Source organism: Trachemys scripta, chromosome 4, assembly GCF_013100865.1.
Source record: "Trachemys scripta elegans isolate TJP31775 chromosome 4, CAS_Tse_1.0, whole genome shotgun sequence".
NCBI classification, from domain to species: domain Eukaryota; kingdom Metazoa; phylum Chordata; order Testudines; family Emydidae; genus Trachemys; species Trachemys scripta.
Window position 1 is genome coordinate 112,344,720 of NC_048301.1, and position 22,349 is coordinate 112,367,068.

Consider the following 22,349-nt stretch of genomic DNA (forward strand, 5'->3'; position numbering starts at 1 on the left):
GTCACTACCAAACAGCCAATGTTCTTTTTTCATCAGACAGTGCAAGCAGACATTATGCATCACCTATCCAGCCACTTCTTGCTAGGGCATGAAATGCCTACTCCCTGTTTTGCAATAAAAATGACTCCAATATGGAGACTATTTAGATCAGAAAGAAAAAGGGCACACGTGAGGGAATAATGAAAAATAGGGAAGACGCCTCTTCATCTAGTCCCTTAATGTGAGAACAAGGAGGCACTCAAAAATATTATGTAGTACATTTAACATATACATATTTTTTACAATGATTAACCTGGAAAACTTCCTCGTACAGGTGCATACAAAGTTTAGTAGATAGTCACAAGAGTCAAAAAAAACACATAAGCAGCTACAACAGGAAGTGTTACGATGGACAGTTACCTTTTTAATACTTTGAGTTCATCTAGCATCTTCAATCCAAGGGTCACCAAACACATTGCCAATTAGGAATCAAGCCTCAGCACTCCCCTGAGATGGCAACGTGGTTGTAGTCCCTTATTCCAGATGGGGAACTGAGATGTTAATAAGTTTGCACAAAATCAGATAGGAAGCCCAAGGCACAGCTTGAAATAGAACCCAGTTTACTACCCAAATCCAATCAAAAACTATTTTGAATTAAGTTACGTTTCACTTTGCGCTTTCAAAACCACAAGTTCTTGCCATCACACTTCTAGTTCAAGCTGTCACTGGGGGAAAAAATAGTACTTGGGACTCTAATTTTGGGTGAAATGAGCCTTGGTGAAATTACAAGTCTTCTCTACTGGCCCCTAAATGTTTCAATAAGAAAAATAAAAGCAGAAAAGATTGGCAGTCTTGAGAGCAAGTTTCAGTTTCCTGCCCTTAGAGAACTAGGTTTCTCTCAACTGCTTTTAAATGGGGGAGAGAAAGGGGGGAAATGAAGGGAGAGGCAGGAATATGGACTATCAAAGCTGGGAACATGCTAGAGAGATATGGGAGGCAGTGTAGACTGGTGCAGTATTTCTCAAACTTGTTTGATTGTGCCCCCCTTGTATCTGTAGTAGTTTATGCCCCCTCCTCCTGCTACACAAGTGTATATATATATATATACACACACACACACACACCACAATAAAAAAAAGCAATATGCAGCTCTCACTTAAATATTAAAAACAAGTAAGGCTTTGATCCAAACAGAGCCAACAATCCATTGTAATAAGAGCAAAAGCAAAACAGCGATTGTGGTCGATGCTTACAATGAAATGTGCATGCCGTGTCGTAGCAAACAGATTAACATACAGATGACAACAACTTTGTATAATGCAAGGTTAACAAAATCCATCAATATGCACAGTGCCATCTAGAGTCAAATGCACAGCGCCATCTGAGGAGCTACGATGTCTGGAGGAATCAGCTTTGCTAGTTATTTATTGCTGTGGGTAAAATGTGCACAGTAAGTTTGTTCCCCCTAAAGCAGCTCATTCGCCCCTCCCCCCAAATACAGTCTGCTGCCCTTCCCCTCCCCCCCCCCGCCCAGGGGCCCGCCTCCCAGTTTGAGAACCTCTGGTCTAGTGGATAGGGCGTCTGTTTTGTCTATTTAGACTGTAAGTTCTTTGGGGAGAGCCTCTCTCTTGCTCTGTGTGAATACATCAACCAGTACAACAGGGCCCCAATCTCAGTCCTGGTCTATTCTAGAGTTAGGTAGACGCAAAACAGCTTACAGTGACCTATATAAGCATCTACAGTAAAATTTCGCTTCCACAGACGTAACTGGCCTGTTACACTGACTTAACTCGACCTCCATGAGAGGCGCAGAGTCAATGTTGATTTAGTTAGGTCAACACAGTGTGTGCAGACACTGTTGCTTACATTGACTGTTGCTGGCTGTTCCACACTGCCCCACACTGATAGTTCAACTGGTGCAAGCGCTCCTGGTGAGGACGTGCACCGCTGACATAAGTAGCAAAGTGTAAACACACACAAGTGATGTAATTACCGCAATGACTGTATCCTGATGTAAATAAGGTTGGCTTAATTTTGTAGTCTAGACATGGCCTCAGTCTGGACCTCTACTTGCTAATGAAATAGATGTTCCACATCATGTCACTGGAAGGTCCACTGAAAACTGCAGCTGAGATGTATGTTCTGGCAGCAGAGAACTAAAAGAAAATCCTTGACAGGAGCTGTGACAGGGATGAAGATTTAACCAACATTTCCATCATAAGTGCAAATCTGAAAGCAGGACTTCAGTTTATAACACAGCCAGAAATCCTAGAAACCCCATGGCAGATTATTTAAACTCACACAGCAGTTTTGAGCAAGTAGAGCTAATAAACATTTCCCCTCAGAAAAGGAAACAAGGCTGGTCTGCCTGATGATTATGATTACAGCATCTCATGCTCCCTTTAAGGAAAAACGTAATCAGGAGAAACTTTATGAGTCCTGCTCCCTGGAAAATACTGCAGAAAAGGGTGGTCTCAATTTCAGTCATGGAAAAAAAACCAACCATGAACGTATCCATCTTCCAGCAAACACTTTCGCATGGTTAGGACTAAGGTGGAGGGAAAACCCTTCTTCATGGTCTGACTGTCCCCTTTCATTTTTAAAATGGATGGAAAGGAACAAATGACATGCTCAATATGAAATGCAAAGAGAATGAGTCATTGATCTGCTAAGAAACTACGTACAGGATGAAATCTATTTGGTCCAAGTAAATTCATTTCTACATTTTTACTTCTGTAATAAAATTAATTCCAAGAACAGACAATGACACTGTATTTGCCAGAGATCAATATTTCTGACAATCCAAACAATACAAATTCATAATACATGCTGCACAAGACAGTACTGCAAATGACTTTTTAGAGGGTCCTTTAAAACAACCTTTGAGTAGATTTTTTACAGAAGTGCATTAACCTGAATACACAACGAGAAAAGAGCACATTATGTCAATGGTATCACCAAGGTGAGCTGCTTCAGACTCAATTGTTCAGTTGCACTCATGCAGGATTTATCTAAGCATTTTCCTTTATATCTCAAATCTGTCACACTTTCAAAAATCCATTTAAAGAGTCTGGAGCCAACTTTGTGACTCATTGGACAGAGGGCTAGAATAGGCTTCAAACTGCAATTCAATGCAGAATTAATTGTGGAGTTTGATATCTGAACCACAGGCACCAGCTGATAAATGAATGGCCCTAAATTGAGAGTATTCCAGAACTGTTTTGCTATGGAGCTGAATTACCACGTTCCCAACTAGGGCTGGCATTATATAGCCCTGGAGTGGGGTCTCTGCCCTTAGCACAAGGAGAAGTGTTGATACTATAAATATAAATGCTCTTTTTAGGATGTTTTCCCATGTAAAATCTACTTCTTTTTTCAAGGGCAGGGGGGAGAAAATCTGCAAGAAAGGTTTCACTACCAGAAAGATAAGTGAGACTATTTCAGGATCATCTTTAAGGAGTGATACACGTTAATGCTTTCTTGTTCACAAGCTTTATCCACTCTGCACGTACATTGGTACTGCCTCTTCATGATCACCGAGTCAACAGAAGTGCTGATGGCCCTCTCCATCTGCAAGACATCCCCTTCACAGACAAGAAAGCCTTCAGTCTCTCTGGCTCTTCATCCATCCCAGCTACAAGGAGGCCTGCTCCTTCATTTCCTGCTGAAACGAAACACATCCAACAGCATGACATGGCTAGCGAGCCCACAGCTGGAAAGGAACTTCTAACCAATATTCACCTAATCCCATCCAGATTTTTGTTATTTGCAGTCTTTCATATTGGCAAATCCAAGAAACAAATCAATGAAACCACCAACCTATTAACAACAAATACACCTCTACCCCGATATAACGCTGTCCTCGGGAGCCAAAAAAAAATCTTATTGCATTATAGGTGAAACCGCGTTCTATTGAACTTGCTTTGATCCACCGGAGTGCGCAGCCCCCCCGCCCCCCCCGGAGCGCTGCTTTACCGCCTTATATCCAAATTCGTGTTATATCGGGTCGCGTTATATCGGGGTAGAGGTGTATCTGAAATCTGTTCGTTCCTACTATACAAAATATATGGAGTTGCCTAAATACTAATTTATCAAAGCTCAAAGTGTGGCAGATATTGTAATCCCATGCAGTATTTTGGGGGGACATCGTAATAAATTTACAAATGGTTTATGTATGATGTGTTCTACTCCATGGCGGAGGGTTACTGCAGCTCCTACAGAAACTAAAAACAGTGGGTGGTGATTAAGGTGAGTCACTGAGACCAACCAACTTTAGAAGCACACCGCCCCCCTGGTGGTTTGTATATACTGGCTCATGATGAGTTTTCCAGAGATTAAGGGCTTGTCTACACTTCCAAGTTTTGTTGACAAAATTTATGTTGACACCCAAAAGTCGACAAAACAAAAATCTCCAAAGGGTGTTCACAACTGATCTGTCGACAGAGGGAGCACGTCCACATTGTGGGCACCATCATCGACAGGGTGAGCAATGCACCGTGGGTATGTATCCCACAGTGCAGCATTGTGGGAAGGAAGAGCTGATCGCTGGGCATCTTGGGATTCTCTCTGAATTCTCCCACAGCCCCCTCAGCTGCTGAGAGCAGCATCATGAGTAGCTGTGTGAGCTCTCCCTGCTGAGGAATGGCAAAGCAGCACAGCAGTCTATCCCCCTCCCCCTGCAGCAGTCTGCCTGCTGCTGTGTTCCTAGCACAGGGCAGAACAGGAGCATTCCAATTATTTGCTCTTTGTTTGTGCCCCAAGCAGAGCAGCACACAGATACTTCCCGCTGCTTTGAAAGGGGAGGGGCGCATGCCTGCAAGGCAGCAGAGATCAAAACACTGAGCAGAGCAATCAGGGCAGGCATTGTGGGATACTGGCGGAAGCCAGTTCTGTTGACAAAACAATCAGCAGTGTCTACACTGGCTCTTTGTCAAAAACGGGAGGGGGAAAAGACACAAGTCTCTCATGGGGATGGAAGTTTTTTGTCGCCAAAAGTCCCATTGTAGTGTGTACGCTCTTGCTGTTTTGTCGCCAAAAGGCAGTTTATGGTGACAAAACTTGGTAGTGTAGACAAGGCCTAAGAGACAAAAAAAAATAGCTTTTGGTATAAAAGGATGAGCTTGAACACACACAGGGCTTCTTTCTGATTCAGCAAATGGACAGGAGCTTATCTCCAAGGGGATTCCCAACCCTTGTGACAGGATTGAATGATTTTGGCCTACAAGGGTCCAATAAAATTGATGGGTGACTCCTGGTATGTTTAAATGTGTGTATTGCTTTTATTATGTTTTTACTGTAATGCTTTTGCCTTAATAATAAAGGTGCTTGCTCAGCAAGAACTGTGTGGTAATTTTTTAACTTGTCAATACACTGTTCATAGCCCTAAGTGAGAAAGCAAAGCACAGGTGCTGGCCTTTAGACATATTGGCTAGCTGGTGATATCAGAGTGTCAGGCAGGGGAGCTATGCAGCCTTAAAACCCCCTGGTCAGAAGGCAGTGGGACAAGAGTTCCCGCCCAGACACAAGTGGCAGCTGGAAATGCGATACCCACCTGGGAACTCCTGGAGTGGACCATGGATGGGGGGGATACAGGTGACGTTCCCCTGAAACTGTGACACTAAGAATTTACTCATAAAAGATTAATTTCTCCTAATGAAAAGACTGAGTGAACCCAAATTTCATATTTCCCTTTATCAGTCTGTGTGTAGCTGTGCATTTCAAACCCAATAATTGTAAATCAAAAATGCCGTTAGTAAAAGGAAATGAAAAGACACAAGAGACAAAACATGTACTTAATCTGCAATTTAAAAAGACTTGTACTTCTGTTATATCAGAAAAATTGTCATCTTTGTGGCACTATTCAGAGTTATTTCTGAAATATAAATATTTCTGGTCAAAGAATCCATTCCCACAGTGCTTTACCCATAGTTCCTCACCTGCCATTGCAGAGAAGAATAAGGTTCTGGACTGCTATAACAGTGGAATTCTCATTCTGTCCTGTAACAAGGTGCCTGTCCAGAACTATGTGTACGGCATCTGGCTTGCTGGCTGAATCAGAGAAAAATATTCAAATACTGATGTCAATGGACACTGCTTCATAATTTCAATTTCACACATCCAATGAGACGGCAGTACAGATGTTAACTATTTCAAACAGATATAGTGTTTGACGACTAATTGATATGCTGAGCTGTCTACAAGATAGAGATAAACCTGACCCTCCAATCAAAGCTTCCTGAGGATTTCAACAGGAATTCCCTGCATGGAATGATGGACAGATTGGCCCTTTATTTGTACCAGTCCTCTATCAAGTTCCCTGTGTATTTCATGAGGCTATCCTGGGAAACAAATTTTGAAGTGCATTTCTTTAGCTTCCATTCACCCATGCAATGCATTATAAAGGCACTCTCAGGTAAGAAACCAAGGTCAGCAATCACTGTCTTACAAAGAGCCTGCAATGATACAGATTTTCTGTCCAGCGAAAATACTAGCAAACACCAGTATAACAGGGTAACATGTTGATATTTCACCAACCACTTTGGTCTTTTGTCCTTGATCAAACTTTTTTACGTACTATTTTACGAAATTCCATTAATCTGTCATTCTTTTTCTCTATTCCACCCCCTTCCTGACAACTGATGATGATAATCCAAATGCGTGGGTAGGTATAAATGGCTTATCTCTGAACATACTCCTCCTCTGCTGCTCAATCCACTCAATAAAGCTTCAGCCAAATCTGTATGACATCACAAGTAGTCACCATGGAAGTGACTGTGACATCAGATGCTGGAATATCATTACTGAACTAATCAGGAAGAGGCAGCTAATTAGAAAGGGGAAAGCTGCTAATTAAACACACAAAAGCTTGATTAGCAGCAGTAATGGAAAAACATTTTAAACTTTCCAGAGTCTTTTAGCATGTGTTGCATTTTAATTTAACAGAGTGTAACAGAGCACATTCTGTAATGGTCCTTCTCACATGCGTGGCAAAGGTATAAAACAGGGGTGAGCAAACTTTTTGGCAAGAGGGCCACATCTGGGTGGGGAAATTGCATGCAGGGCCATGAATGTAGGACTGGGGCAGGGGTTTGGGGTGGGGGTGGGGGTGGGGTGCAGTATGCAGGAAGGGGCTCAGAGCAAGGGGTTGGGGCGCAGGAGGGGCGCTGGGTGTACGAGGGGGATCAGGGTAAGGGGTTGGGGTGCTTGAATGGTGTGGGGTGTTGCAGGGGGCTCAGAGCAGAGATTTGGGGCTTAGGGCAGGGTGTTGGGGTGCAGGAGGGGGTGTGGAGTGCAGGAGGGGGCTCAGGGCAGGGGATTGGGGTGCAGAAATGGTGCGGGGCATAGCAGGAGGCTCAGGGTAGGGAGAGTGGGGGTGTAGGGTGCAGGAGGGGTTCAGGGTGCGGGTTCTGGCCCGGCGCCACTTACCTTGAGCGGCTCCAGGGTGGCAGCCGCGCGCAGCGGGGCTAAGGCAGGCTCCCTGCCTGCCCCACGCTGCTCCCAGAAGTGTCCGGCACCACGTCCCTGCGGTCCGGGGTGGGGGGCAGCGGGCTCCACGCTCTGCCCTCGCCTGGGGGTACCTCCCCCGAAGCTCCCATTGGCCCCTGCTCCCTCAGGGCCCACAGGGACGTGGTGCCGGCCACTTTGAGAGTGACACCGGGCCGAAGCCAGGGATCCTGCATTAGCCCCGCGGTGCCACAGGGATGGCAATCCCGCAGGCCGGATCCAAAGCCCTGACGGGCCGGATCCAGCCTGCGGGCCGTAGTTTGCCAACCCCTGATATAAAAGCTATTTCACCCACCAACAATCATTCATAAGACATGAAAGGCTAACAATCAGAAAGTGACGTACCGCTAAAGGTAGCTCCAGAATCTTTCACAAAGTCCTCCACAATAATGGACAAACTGGCAAAACTGGGCTGCCTTATCAGCTCATACACAGAGGGCTGAAAAGAAACAGGAGAATGAGATAAGTCTGCTTAGCTTTTACATAAGACAGATCCAAGCAAAACCAATAAGGAAAATATTCGGTCACAATCTATTCTTCTTCCCACTTCTTTCTTCCAAAAATTTTTAATAAAAACATCCAACGGAAGTTATTTTTGGAGTACTTAAAAAAAAAAAAAAAAAAAAACACCCAAACCCCAAAATATCCGGTATCCTACAGATATCCAAATTAGGGAGCAAACTGGAAATTATCATGGGAGTCCATCTCAGTCTGCATAGAAAGGTTAAGCACACAAGTACCTCATAGTGGCACCAACAGTACATGACTAAGGATTTGGGGCTTCTGTCTATTTTAGGATTTGGTTTTGGCACCATCGGAGAACGTCACACTTAATTAGAATAGCAAAGCAATGTCCCTAGAGGATGTCATGGGTTTTTCTGCTCTTCTCCCTTCTCGGATTCTGTGGTCTCTGCAAATCTTAAATAATGAGAGGTGAAAATGGTCTGCCAGTGTCAGGGAAGGAGTAGAACATCATGCCCAGAAACCAGGAGAGAAGCTTCTGAGAAAACAATAGTTGACTGAGAACTGCTTTATACCAATGCACCCTGAAGCTCTGTAATTATAAATATAATTCCACTTAATTAAACTTCCAATTGATTACTTTCAAGTTGTTTTGCAATAATGATAATAGCAAGCTCTCTCTGATAAAAGTTTGTTACTTGACCTCCATCAGCATTAAAGCCAGTATAATCACCTACATGAAGAGATAAGCAAAGGTTTGTACCCACAAAACATGGTAAATTGGGATGGAATTAACGACTATGTTGTTTTGTAAAAAGTTAGGAATGTTTGGGGCCATTTTATAGCTACAGTGAAATACTCCATGAGTATGTTTAGCTGGGATTCTGTAATTCTGGATGTTAAAAGGCATTCAACTCCACCTCATGATTTGTAACACCCCTTTGTAACGCTCTGCCCTCACCTGGGGGTACCTCCCCGAAGCTCCCATTGGCCCCTGCTCCCTCAGGGCCCACAGGGACATGGTGCCGGCCATGTGCTATTCCAACCTGACACATTGTACATTACATCTGCTTGCTTACTCACACAGATGTTAGTTTTCCTATCGTGTTGTATCTTAATGGAATCCACATGGGGATTTTTTGAACCCTAGCACTTCATAAAGTTAAAATAAATATAACACACTAATGAGAAGGTAACCCACGATGGGCAGGCAGGTATATTAACAATTCTCAAATCATGACATTGGGGGTCACAGAACCAATCCAAGACCTTAATGCAAATGTGAGAAAAATTACCTTTCAAATAAAACACAGCCTGACCTTCAGTTCCTTATGGTCTAGGAGGTGTTAACACTCAACCATTCATGGAAACAAAATCATCACACATAAGATGTACTTTTTCTTAAACAAAAGATTATTGGACAAGCCCTTTGCCCTGTCCCATGAGCGATCTGCCTTCTGTTAGCTACTGCTGTGGCACTTTTGCCTGCAGTGCTGGCTAAAGGAAGGTAAAAAGATAGCTCTCCACCTTGCTGCTTTTGGGGTCAGCCCATTCAACCATGATATAAAGGAACTTCCCACTTCTGCATTCACACAAGATCATGATACTGACAACTAATTTAACAGCAGAAAATATATGCCTGCATCCAGTAAACAACATGCAAGAGATTAACCCCACTGAAATGTCGCTTAGTAGTGATCTCTATACTGCAGAGCCCAATTACTTGGATTTCGTGCAGGACACAGTGTTTGTGTCTGATCGCACATTTCAATGTACAACTGCATCATCAATTTAAACAAATCTGCATCTTTAATGACCATAACTAGGCCACAATGCACATATTACATTAAAAGTATCAGCATATGCTGTGATATCAAATATATATGCACCAGGAGTCTGCGTTACAGCTTCTGAGGAAACCATAACTTTTAATTTCCTGACTGTGTGTGTGTAAATTTTCAACTACAAAAGTTGAATTAAGAATTTTGCACATTGAGAAATGAGTCTAGATCCTGCATAGACAGGTGACAGTCTGTGGGTGATCTGAGACATTACAGCCTAGCAGCACAACAGGATAAGCAAGAGATCAATAATGGCAGCCTGAGTTTGTACTTCTTTTAGTTTGTACAAATAGCTCTTTTCTGAGTTAGATTCCTTTAACATGTAAAAATCATTCATAGAAATAAAATTCACGAGCAGTGTTATGGCACCAAATTGAATAACCATAGTATCTAGGGACATTTAAAGCCATGAACTATCGGCCAAAGAGGCTATGGCAAATTTGTTTAGAGGTTTTATCACCTTCATCTGGTATTTATAAAATACTGAGACTGACAGCACTCACCAGAGCAAGGCTGAATTGCAGCAGAGCCCTCATATGCAGTCTTGGGCCCCTACACAGCTCACCATCCTGGCCTACAGCACCCCTTGCCAATGACAGCCCTGCAGCTCTCGAATAACAAGTTGTTGAACATGTCAGATTGATTCTTTAGATTTGGCCCAAAGTCTCTTAAGACCTAGGATGACACCAAAATCCCTGGCACTACCACACTAAATTACACTGCCCCATGCACAGTGAAATCCTCACTTTGGGAGAAGTTTGCTTCACAGTACCTACCCCTGTCAGGCTGTATCCCTGAAATACCCACGATTTATCCTCATTTGTGGCACAGCATAAAGCAGCAACTCCATGTCCCACAGCACAAATAGGCTCTAAAAAACAAAGAGAATTAAGTATCAGAGGGGTAGCCGTGTTAGTTTGGATCTGTAAAAAGCGACAAAAAGTTCTGTGGCACCTTACAGACTAACAGAAGTATTGGAGCATAAACTTTCATGGGTGAATACCCACTTTGTCAGACGCATGGGAATTAAGAAAATTAAGAAATGCATTTAATTGTAAATATCCTGAAAGTTAGAACAGCCAAAATAGTATCCTTTAAGTTACTGTATATTACCTTTCTGAAAATAATATTATGAGGCATTGTTTGCATTCTCTTGGGCTTTACTGTTTTCTCTGTGCACCAATTTACGAGATTAGGGCCCAATCCTTCAGAGTTACACATGTGCTTAACAGAAGTAGTTCCAACAGGACTATTCACACTCAAGTGCTTAAATTAAAGCACACATGCGATTCTTTGCAGGATGAGGAACTTATTGAAGAGGACTCTGGAATACTGTGCAACTGGCTATGAACTAAGAGTTCCATCTAACTCACAGGGAGCATCACTCCAGTTTGGACATTGGTAAGGCAGAATAATTCTCTTCTCTTTCTCAAAAGCATTCAAAACATCTTATTTTTATCTCTTTTCACAAGGAAGGTTTTGCTATTTTTTTTTTTTTTTTTAGTGAAAGGACACACTGATCTAGAGCAGTTTCCCAGTTCTGATGCTGCTGCACTCTTCCAGCTGTGTAAGTAATTGGAAGTTTGCTAGCCACATCACCACTTCTTCCATTACAATGCCCACAAGTGTTCACTGCAAGATAAATGGACTTTTGCATGGACCAACAATGAAGTAATGAATTACATACAGACTCCGGATTTTATTAAAACAAAATAAAGATCCCCAATAGGGTTTACCTACTGTTCTCATTGCTGAAGTGCTGCAATATCCTAGCTAGGTATCCATTGTTTGCAAGGTCAGTCAAAGCCCCAGGACAGTTAGGAATCAACAGGGCATGGTATCTAGCACCTAGTCAGGAAGAGAGAATAATACAAGTTTAGACCATATTAACAGGCAAAAATATCTGAGCATGATTTCTGTTCAAAATTTATTTGACAAAACAAAAAATACTCCACAAAAAAGTCAGTCACATACTACACTATATAAAAACACATACCAAAGAAATTAAATAAAAATAAAATACCTATGTGACTCACTATAAAGTCCAGAGCTCGGGAAGAAGAAAGCTGTATTGTGGTATAAAGGCCTACAAAGATCACAAGCTTCTAAAGAAATATTCTTAACAAGCCAAATATTTACCATTCTTCCTTCTGCTATAGCAGAAGCCCTTTAATTGACCCCATAGTTACCAGTATGCCTAGTTTAGTATACTCTTTCTTCAGGAGCAAATGTATCTCGCCAAAATATTGGCTTTTTATAACTCTAACATTTTCACTGCTTGCCCATGACATCCCAAGAAAAAAATTAAGATGCAAAAAAACAAAACAAAACCAAAAAAAACCCCAAACCACACCTCTGTTTAAGAGCGAGAATTTTTTAGCACAACTTTGATTCAATCATGGGAAAGACATCTCAAGCCTAGTGCTTCTTCCCAATCTACACTAGGGAGTAGAGGCCCACTGCAATACCTAGACAGGGCCCATATCTTGGCTGAAATTCATGGCAAAATCCATGATGAGAAAGATAAATTCAAGCTCCTGGTCCTCATTTCCAACAAGGCTCTGCCCTATCTCACTTCTTGCCTACATCAGTTCCTCAGTCTGACTTTACAGCCCCCTCATGCTTCTTCCACAGTGTATGAGCTTCTCTTCTTACTGATCCTTTTGACTTCTTTGCCCACTTTACACCTTCTTTCATGAACAACCCTATCATTTAGCAGATCATAAACCTTCTCCCACTCTTCCTTAATACATTTTCTTAAGACCCAGTTCATCTAGCTACAACACACTCAGGCCTGGTCTACACTACGGGTTTAGGTCGACTTTAGCAGCGTTAAATCGATTTAAGCCTGGACACGTCCACACGACGAAGCCCTTTCTTTCGACTTAAAGGGTCCTTTAAACCGGTTTCTTTACACCACCTCCGACGAGGGGATTAGCGATAAAACCAGCCTTTGCGGGTCGGAATTGGGGTAGTGTGGACGGAATTCGACGTTATTGGCCTCCGGGAGCTATCCCACAGTGCTTCATTGTGACCGCTCTGGACAGCACTCTCAACTCAGATGCACTGACCAGGTAGACAGGAAAAGACCCGCGAAGGTTTGAATTTCATTTCCTGTTTGCTCAGCGTGGAGAGCACAGGTGACCACGCCGAGCTCATCAGCACAGGTAACCGTGATGGAGTTCCAGGATCGCAAAAGAGCTCCAGCATGGACCGAACGGGAGGTACGGGATCTGCTCGCCATATGGGGAGATGAAGCAGTGATAGCTGAACTCCGTAGCAGTAAAAGAAATGGAAAAGTATTAGAAAAGATCTCCAAGGCCATGAAGGACCGAGGCCATAACAGGGACACACAGCAGTGCCGCGTGAAAATTAAGGAGCTACAGCAAGCTTACCACAAAGCCAGAGAAGCAAACGGAAGGTCCGGGGCAGAGCCGCAAACTTGCCGCAACTACGCGGAGCTGCATGCGATCCTAGGGGGTGCAGCCACCACTACCCCAACCGTGTGCTATGACTCTCTCACTGGAGAAACACACAGGGAAGACGGTTCGGGGAACGAGGAAGATGAGGATGGAGGTACTGTAGGTAGCTCACAGCAGCAAGGAAGCGGAGAAACCGGTTTCCCCAACAGCCAGGATATGTTTGTGACCCTGGACCTGGAACCAGTAACCCCCGAACTCACCCAAGACCCTCAGGGCACACAGGAGACCTCTGGTGAGTGTACCTTTGTAAATATTTGTAAACATTACACATGGTTTAAAAGCAAGCGTGTTTAATGATTAATTTGCCCTGGCAATCGCGGCCAGTACATCTACTGGAAAAGTCTGTTAACGTGTATGGGGATGGAGCGGAAATCCTCCAGGGACATCTCCAGAAAGCTCTCCTTTATGTACTCCCAAAGCGTTTGCAAAAGGTTTCTGGGGAGGGCTGCCTTATCCCGTCCGCCATGGTAGGACACTTTACCACGCCAGGCCAGTAGCACGTAGTCTGGAATCATTGCATAACAAAGCATGGCAGCGTAACTAGTATCTGATGGACCAGGAGAAGGAGGGAGGGCGGGAAGGAGGGAGGGCCGAGTGACGACATGGCGTACAGGTACAGGAACAGGGAGAAACACAAACAACTGTCACACAGAATGGTCTCCCCAAAGATTAAACTGAAAACCCTGGGCTTAGCAGGCCATTGATTTCATGGAGGAAGGGGAAGCAAATGAATACAGAACAAATATATTTTTTACATCTTAAGCTGGCAGCCGACGGTGCAGCATGAGTGATAGCCTCTCCAGTACGATGATGATGGATACCAATCATAATAACCATCGTCTGCCAAAAGGCAAGGGGCTGCTGCTGTGTAGCAATGCAGCCCCACGTCCGCCAGCACCCAGCATCGCCCTCGGCCTCTTCTGGGTGCTTAGCAGACAATACTGGGCAATTGGCAGAAAATAGTATACTACGACTGGTAGCCATCATCATCGAAACAGTAGCATGTCTGCCCAGGTGGCCATGATTGACAGCCACTCCAGTACGACGACGATGGGTACCAGTCATAATATACCATCGCCTACCAAAGGGCAAGGGGCTGGTGCAATGCAGCCGTACGGCTGCCAGCCCCACGGCTATCACTCATGCTACACCGTCTACCGCCAAAAGGCAGTTAGCTGCTGCTGCTGTGTAGCAATGCAGTCCCACGTCTGCCGGCACCCAGAGGACATATGGTGACGGTGAGCTCAGCTGAGCTGAGCGGGCTCCATGCTTGCTGTGGTATGTTGTCTGCACAGGTAACCCAGGTAAAAAGGCGCGAATCTATTGTCTGCCGTTGCTGTGACGGGGGGGGAGGGGCCTGACGACATGTACCCAGAACCGCCCGCGACACTGTTTTGCATCATCCGGGCATTGGGATCTCAACCCAGAATTCAAAGAAAAGGCGCAAAAGTAGTATCTGACGGACTAGGGGAAGGAGGGAGGGCGGGCCGAGTGACGACATGGCGTACAGGTACAGGGAATTAAAATCAAGAACGGTGGCTGTGCATCAGGGAGAAACACAAACAACTGTCACACAGAATGGTCCCCCCAAATATTAAACTGAAAACCCTGGGTTTAGCAGGCCGTTGATTTGACGGAGGGAGGGGGAAGCAAATGAATACAGAGCAAATCTATTTTTTACATCTTAAGACGACGGTGCAGTGTGACTGATAGCCCTCGGCATCTTTCTGGGTGCTTGGCAGCAAATACTGGGCGCTTGGCAGTTAGTGTATGACGATGGTCTTCAGGCCTATTGCACGATCGGGTGCTCGGGGAAGACTCTGCTAATGTGCGATGACCCAACTTGTAATAGGACGGTTAACAGTCGTAATACACCATCTACTGCCAAAAGGCAAGCCCCACGGCTGCCAGCACCCAGATGGCCGATGAAGGCTACCAGTCTACTGCACCGTCTACCGCCAAAAGGCAGTTAGCAGCTGCTGCTGTGTAGCAATGCAGTCCCACGTCTGCCGGCACCCAGAGGACATATGGTGACGGTGAGCTCAGCTGAGGTATGTTGTCTGCACAGGTAACCCAGGTAAAAAGGCACGAATCTATTGTCTGCCGTGGCTGTGAAGGGGGGGGGGGGCTGACGACATGTACCCAGAACCGCCCACGACACTGTTTTGCATCATCCGGGCATTGGGATCTCAACCCAGAATTCCAAGGGGCGGCGGAGACTGCGGGAACTGTGGGATAGCTACCCATAGTGCAATGCTCCGGAAGTCGACGCTAGCCTCGTACTGTGGACGCGGTCCGCCGACTAGAGCACCTAGAGCATTTTATGTGTGGACACACACAATCGGCTGTATACAACCGATTTCAATAAAACCGGCTTCTATAAATTCGAACTAATTTCGTAGTGTAGACATACCCTCAGTAATTTTCCTGTATTCTATTGCACTGCATCCACTTGCCCTTATATTGTAAGTGCTTGGGGGAAGGTACTCGGTTAGGCATATTCTGCCGGAACAGTGCTGAGTACACATGTTAATAAAAACAGAAGAAAAGACATTTTATAGTTTCATCTCTTCCTGTAGTTTTTGTCTCAGTGATTACTTACGCAGTCCGTTTGCAACAGATGATGCAGCTTCTCCAGAAAATTTTAAGGGGGAATAGCCCGAGCAATTAGGGTGGGAAGACAACAGTGATGCCCATTCTGCAAGTTGACAGACCATCTCCAAAAACACCCATCACATTTTTTGCTCCTTTCTTCCCAAAGGTTTAACACTCAGAAGCATTTGTTTTCACAATATAGAGGGGAGACATGTAAGGCTAACCTCAAAGATACTCACCATCAATTGACTCCAACTTGGCAGGATTTGCATAAGATTTCATTCGGAAGTCCTGTATCCAACGCATGTTGCTCTCATTCACATCGACAAAGTCAATTAGCTTCCCCTAGTTGAATCATTGTTCAAAGATAGTAGTTAATATCACTACACAGTTTTTTGTTTAGTTTGTTTCTAAGTGTGTGGAGTTTATTTTTTTACAGGGACTTTAGTGCTCATCGGAACCAAAAGTTCTCTCTTTGTTCACAGAAAAGGTATTTCTCTCTCCAAGATGACTTAATCCTGAAATCAAGAAGCCATATCTAACAGGAGGTCTATACTACAAACTTTTGTTGGAACAGAGATGTGCTATGCCAACAAAAGCCTCTAATGTAGACATGTTTTTGCCAGTATCGTTTATTTTGCTCAGGGGGTCTGAAATAAGCTCTACTGGCAAAAGCTAGTATACCACTCTAGGTATACTGGCAAAGTATTATTAGTGTAGACCTGGCCTCCGTTTGAGAAGAGGATATTTCATTTTCCAGGGCCCAGTTAATCCCTGGCCTTTTAGAGGCACAAATCAGAGTACTGATTAGTGCCAAACTATGATGCAGATTTGTGTGACCTGTTAGAAATGAACTTGTTTCAGTAATAAAATGGTATTAATTTTCAGTCACTTCTGTCCTGAACTGGATTTTAACTGGTGATCCAGAGATAAAGGCCTCTCCCAGTAGTACAGCTGTATATTTGTCAATTTGACAAATTATGTGAGTTTTTCCATGAAAAGTCTCTCTCACTCTAGTCTGCCTATAGAGCTAAAGCTCTTCCATGAATTTCTACACAATTGGCTCTTTTCAATTTTTTGTAGTCATGTTTATATGCTTTTAAAACTATTAATGACAGTTATTGTATTGGAATATGATGTTTAAACTACAACTATAAGTGTTGCATTTGTTTGTTGTGAGGAAGCCACAACAAGCAACCAGACTTAACTATTACTAATCTCTCAAGAGTGATGTCAGAAATTTGAATTCCAGCCTGTTAGAAACAGAGAAAACATCAAACATTTGTCAAATGGTAATTTTTAATCTGTTAGCCTGCAATGAATTTGAACTACTGACCCAGAGGTGAGCAGATTTACTTCCTATTATCAGTAGTTATCCAATTCAATGTATTTTACAATAAACCCATTTAGAAATTTCTGAAAAACTTGTTAATCAAAATAAGTTATATGAATACTAAATTTTTAAATAAGTCCAAAGGATATTACATAAGGCTCAACTATCCACTCCAGATTTTGCCCGATGAGCAAGGTAAACATAGCACAGAGATGGAGCAGTATTGGGGAAAGTGTCCCTTTCGTAATATTAAGGAGTTCTGTGTTATTAGTTTTTATACATGCATTTAGAGATAGTTGGATCAGCACATTTTATTTCAGTTTACTTGTTTGTATCTGAGACAATAAGACAAAAATCTCAGTGCAGAATGAAAGTGAGTCATTTTCTTATTAACTTTGCAGGAAAGCAGTTTCAGTTTGGACTGTGGGAAACAACCTTTCATTGTGTGCAACTGAACGGAAGTGTTACATTGGTACTTTTTTGCCAGACTAAATGTAAAAGTTGCTTATTTGTCCTTTTATGATCCATTTGATTCTTTGCAATCAATCACACGCATGTTTGTTTTTCCAATAATTCATACAACCAAGCTAGGGAAATATTAGTCTGAATATCAGAACTTAAGGCCTTGATCCTATGCAGGTACACACAATGTTTTTATTAAAGGCTTTAACATCTTAAATGAAAATGAAGAATCTTTAACGAAGACGTCCTTTAACTTCAATGACTAACATGGTCAAAGTGTTAGCAAAAAACACAAAGGGTCAGATTTTCTGTAGTAATTCCAATCCCTCTGCGTCAACTAGAAAACAGACAGATCTGACAGCTGAGAATTCCTCTGGTGTACAGGAACTCCCAGCTGGCGCAAAGCTGGCATACCCGCCTCCTATGCTAAACACACACACACTCCTGTCGCCCCAGGATAGGGACAGAGGCAGAGGAGCATGGCCAGAGCTGGTTATCATATGGCTATACCCAGCTGGGGTAGTAAACACTGTGGACTGTTGCTAGGTGATGCAAGTTAGAGCTGCCCCCGGTTGTTCTAAGTTACACCAGGACAGGAACAGATCAACCCTGAGAATCAGAGAGATGCAACAGGCTCCCTGAGGGCTTCCCCTGGCTATACCAAGCAGAAACTAGATGCAGCAGAGAATCTGGGTCAAACAGTTTTTAAAAGTCTGAAAAACCCCTTTCCATTTCTATTGCTCAATTTTTACTATCTTGATTCTTATGATGTCATCATTTTCCTAGTTCTCTAGTCAAAATCTTCCAGAGCCGGAAAGATCAAAATGTGTTATATACAAAACAAGCAACAAAAGATTTTGTTGGGGTTTTTTGAGGGGATGAGAGAGGGAGAAAGAAGTTGACTTTTCAAACCTTCTTTAAACAACACAAAGCAGCAAAAGAGAGCACAATCTCCATGGTTTTTTCCCTTTGTAGATCCCTTTTAAAAATTCTTGCAGTATTTCAGGAAACATCCTGTAGAACAGGGGTGGACAAACTTTTTGGCTCGAGGGCCACTTCTGGTATGGAAATTGTATGGCGGGCCATGAATGCTCACGAAATTGGGGGCTGGAGTGCGGAAGGAGGTGAGGGCTCCAGCTGGTGATGCGGGCTCTGGGGTGGGGCCGGGGGTATAGGACGGTGCTCCGGGCTGGGACTGAGGGGTTCGGAGGACGGGAGGGGGATCAGGGCTGGGGCAGGGGATTGGAGTGCGGGAGGGAGTCTGGGATGCAGGCTCCGGGCAGCGCTTACCTCAAGCAGCTCCCAGAAGCAGCGACATGTGCCCGCTCCAGCTCCCACGGTTCCCAGCCAATGGGAGCTGCAGGGACAGTGCTTGGGGCGGGGGCAGCGTGCAGAGCCCCTGGCTGCTCCTACACGTAGGAGCCCCAAGGGGGACATGCCATTGCTTCCAGGAGCTGCACAGAGAGGGACAAGCCCCCGACCCCACTCCCCGCCTGGAGTGCCGGAGCGGGGCAAGCCCCAGGCTCTGCTCCCCGGCGGGAGCTCGAGGGGCCGGATTAAAATGTCTGGAGGGCTGGATGCAGCCCCTGGGCCGAAGTTTGCCCATTTCTGCTTTAGAACATAAAAAACAAGAGGACTTTATAATTATTAATTAATTAATGTACCAGCATAGACCCCAATCCTACAAACACTTATGCATGGGTTTATCTCTATGCATATGAGTGTTCTCATTGAAGTTAAGCATGTATGTAAGAGTTTAAAGATCAAGGGCCTTCATCTGTAAAGATGATCAGAATTCTCTCAAAGGGCTACCATACTTTTTCATTATTACTAGTTTTTATGTATTAGTAATGTATGTTTTTATGTACTTTTTATATAACTACTACTACTATTACATTAATGCAGGACTGGTTGTTTTCAGACCATCATAGTATGTACTGGTGTCAATTGCTGTTCTCTCACACTTACCCCTGGAGTGGCAACTTGTAGATTAAAAGCAGCGCTAGCCAGTGTAAAAGAATGAAGAAAGGATTGGGCAGACACACCTGGAAAATAAGAGTTGGACAACTTAAGGAAAGAATCATCATATCTTAAACCCAGCTACACTGTACAGTACATATTTCACCAAGTAGCCTATGTTAAATGAACCTTCAGGTCACTAAAAGGCTCCCATGGCCTAGGGGCATTTTTAATAACACAAGGAGAAATATTCACAAAGATAATGTAAAAAGAAGAACAGGAGTACTTGTGGCACCTTAGAGACTAACAAATTTATTAGAGCATAAGCTTTCGTGGACTACAGCCCACTTCTTCGGATGCATATAGAATGGAACATATATTGAGGAGATATATATACACACATACAGAGAGCATAAACAGGTGGGAGTTGTCTTACCAACTCTGAGAGGCCAATTAATTAAGAGGAAAAAAAAAAAAAAAAAACTTTTGAAGTGATAATCAAGATAGCCCAGTACAGACAGTTTGATAAATTTGTTAGTCTCTAAGGTGCCACAAGTACTCCTGTTCTTCTTTTTGCGGATACAGACTAACACGGCTGATACTCTGAAAGATAATGTATAATACTTTCACACTCTACACTTGATGTTAGTATTTTAATAACGGCATTAGAAAATGTAATGCTTTGAAAAACAGGAACAGTACAAGCAGAGTCGGTGTTAATGAAATTAGAGAGAGCAACAAAATCCAAAGTCCCAGACCAATGAAAAATTAGTTAAGAACGGCCATCCTGGGTCAGACCAAATGTTCATCCAGCCCAGTATCCTGTCTACCAACAGTGGTCAATGCCAGGTGCCCCAGAGGGAGTGAACCTAACAGATAATGTCAAGTGATCTCTCTCCTGCCATCCATTGCCACCCTCTGACAAACAGAGGCTAGAGACACCATTCCTTACCCATCCTGGCTAATAACCATTAATCGACTTAACCCCATGAATTTATCTAATTCTCTTTTAAACCCGGTTACAGTCCTAGCCCTCTCAACCTCCTCAGGCAAGGAGTTCCACAGGTTGACTGTGCACTGTGTGAAGAAGAACTTCCTTTTATTTGTTTTAAACCTGCTGCCCATTAATTTCACTTGGTGGCCCCTAGTTCTTATATTATGGGAACAAGTAAATAACTTTTCCTTATTCACTTTCTCCACACTACTCATGATTTTATATACCTCTATCATATCCCCCCCTTAGTCTCCTCTTTTCCAAGCTGAAAAGTCCTCTTTAATCTCTCCTCATATGGGACCCCTTCCAAACCCCTAATCATTTTAGTTGCCCTGATCTGAACCTTGTCTAATGCCAGTATATCTTTTTTGACATGAGGAGACCACATCTGTACGCAGTATTCAAGACGTGGGCGTACCATGGATTTATATAAGGGCAATAAGATATTCTCCGTCTTATTTTCTCTCTCTTTTTTAATGATTCCTAACATCCTGTTTGCTTTTTTGACTGCCGCTGCACACTGCGCGGACGTCTTCAGAGAACTATCCATGATGACTCCAAGATCTCTTTCCTGATTAGCTGTAGCTAAATTAGCCCTCATCATATTGTATGTATAGTTGGGGTTATTTTTCCCAAAGTGCATTGAAACAGTCTCCAAAAAAAGGAACAGCACTGACTGTGCCATCTTCAGAAATTTCTAAAAGAATGACCCCCTGGCAGCTGACGTAGCAGGATAAAGAACTATAGGAAAGGATCGTGCCTGGACACGTTAATTATAGACATCTTAAATTCTGTTCAGAGCAAGTTCTAGCCATTAAGGTATTTTTACGGCCTGCAACAGCACAGTAACTGAGCCTTTCACAAACATTAATGAACTCATTCTCACCTCACTACTGGAAGGTAGGGAAGTAGTATTATCCTTAGATTACAGGTGGGGAACTGAGGCATAAGTGACTTGCTTACAGCCACACAGGAAGTCTGACAAAGCGGATTATTGAACCCATCTCAGCACCTGAACTACCAGACCAACCTTCCTCTGAAGTATCAGAGTGTTGTTCCTGTCTTTCTTCTGCTAGAAACGATTAATAAATCTCTGTCCAATGAGGCTGTGTGTGCAAGCTCAGTTTGCCAGCCAGGTCTACCACCCAGCATCTCCATTTCCTCCCGGACAGCCTGGATCCCATAATGAACACACGGGGGGCTTGGGGGCTGGCACAGACCCCTCCCCTGCCCCAGAGCCAAGCTCAGCGCGCCGCTGTGCCAGCGGGGGCAGCGGGCTCACCCCGGGCAAGTACTACACGGGCTGGGAAAGCGGCGGCAGAGCAGGGCCCCGGTCCCCCTCTCACAGCGGGGCACAGGGAGCGGGGCGGCTCCTGCGGTCACCGCGCTGGGGCTGGCGTGGACGAGGCGGGCGGACACCGGCGCCAGGCCGGCCAGGGCAGGCTCCCGCCGCAGGGGCGGCCCAGCTCCGGGTCCCCTTCCCGGGCCGCCCCACGCCGCGCTGACAGCGGCGCGGGGGCGGCCCGGGCAGTGACTCACCCCCGGAGGCCGCGCTGGCGATGATGAGGCAGGCGGCTTTGCCGGGCCGCTCCGACATGGCGCTGGCGGGGCCCGGCGGCGGCGGCTGCCTCCTCATACGGACGGGCCCGGGCGACTGCCCCAGCGGAGGTTCCCGGGCCCCGCCGGCCCGCACCGCGCAGGCGCCACCGGTTAGAACAGGGGGCGGGGCCTCGCTCGAT

General features: G+C 44.5%; 1 protein-coding gene across 4 annotated transcripts; it reads right to left on the bottom strand.

Moving 5' to 3' along the window:
* Nucleotides 1-243: 243 nt before the first annotated feature.
* On the bottom strand, nt 244-22,349 carry GATD1 (glutamine amidotransferase like class 1 domain containing 1). Of its 4 annotated transcripts, none has more exons than XM_034770414.1 (8): nt 22,150-22,349; nt 19,626-19,702; nt 16,102-16,207; nt 11,526-11,633; nt 10,562-10,656; nt 7,828-7,921; nt 3,492-3,640; nt 244-2,159 (listed from the first exon to the last, which is right to left on the bottom strand). In XM_034770414.1, exons 1-7 carry the CDS (start codon nt 22,244-22,246, stop codon nt 3,513-3,515), a joined length of 705 nt encoding a protein of 234 aa, XP_034626305.1. In that variant the 5' UTR covers nt 22,247-22,349; the 3' UTR covers nt 244-2,159; nt 3,492-3,512. The 4 variants fall into 4 exon arrangements, with proteins under 4 accessions (XP_034626305.1, XP_034626304.1, XP_034626307.1 ...); XM_034770416.1 differs by lacking the exon at nt 244-2,159 and adding an exon at nt 5,916-6,027 and having other exon boundaries at nt 3,500-3,640; nt 22,150-22,318; XM_034770415.1 differs by lacking the exon at nt 244-2,159 and adding an exon at nt 5,916-6,027 and having other exon boundaries at nt 3,500-3,643; nt 22,150-22,318.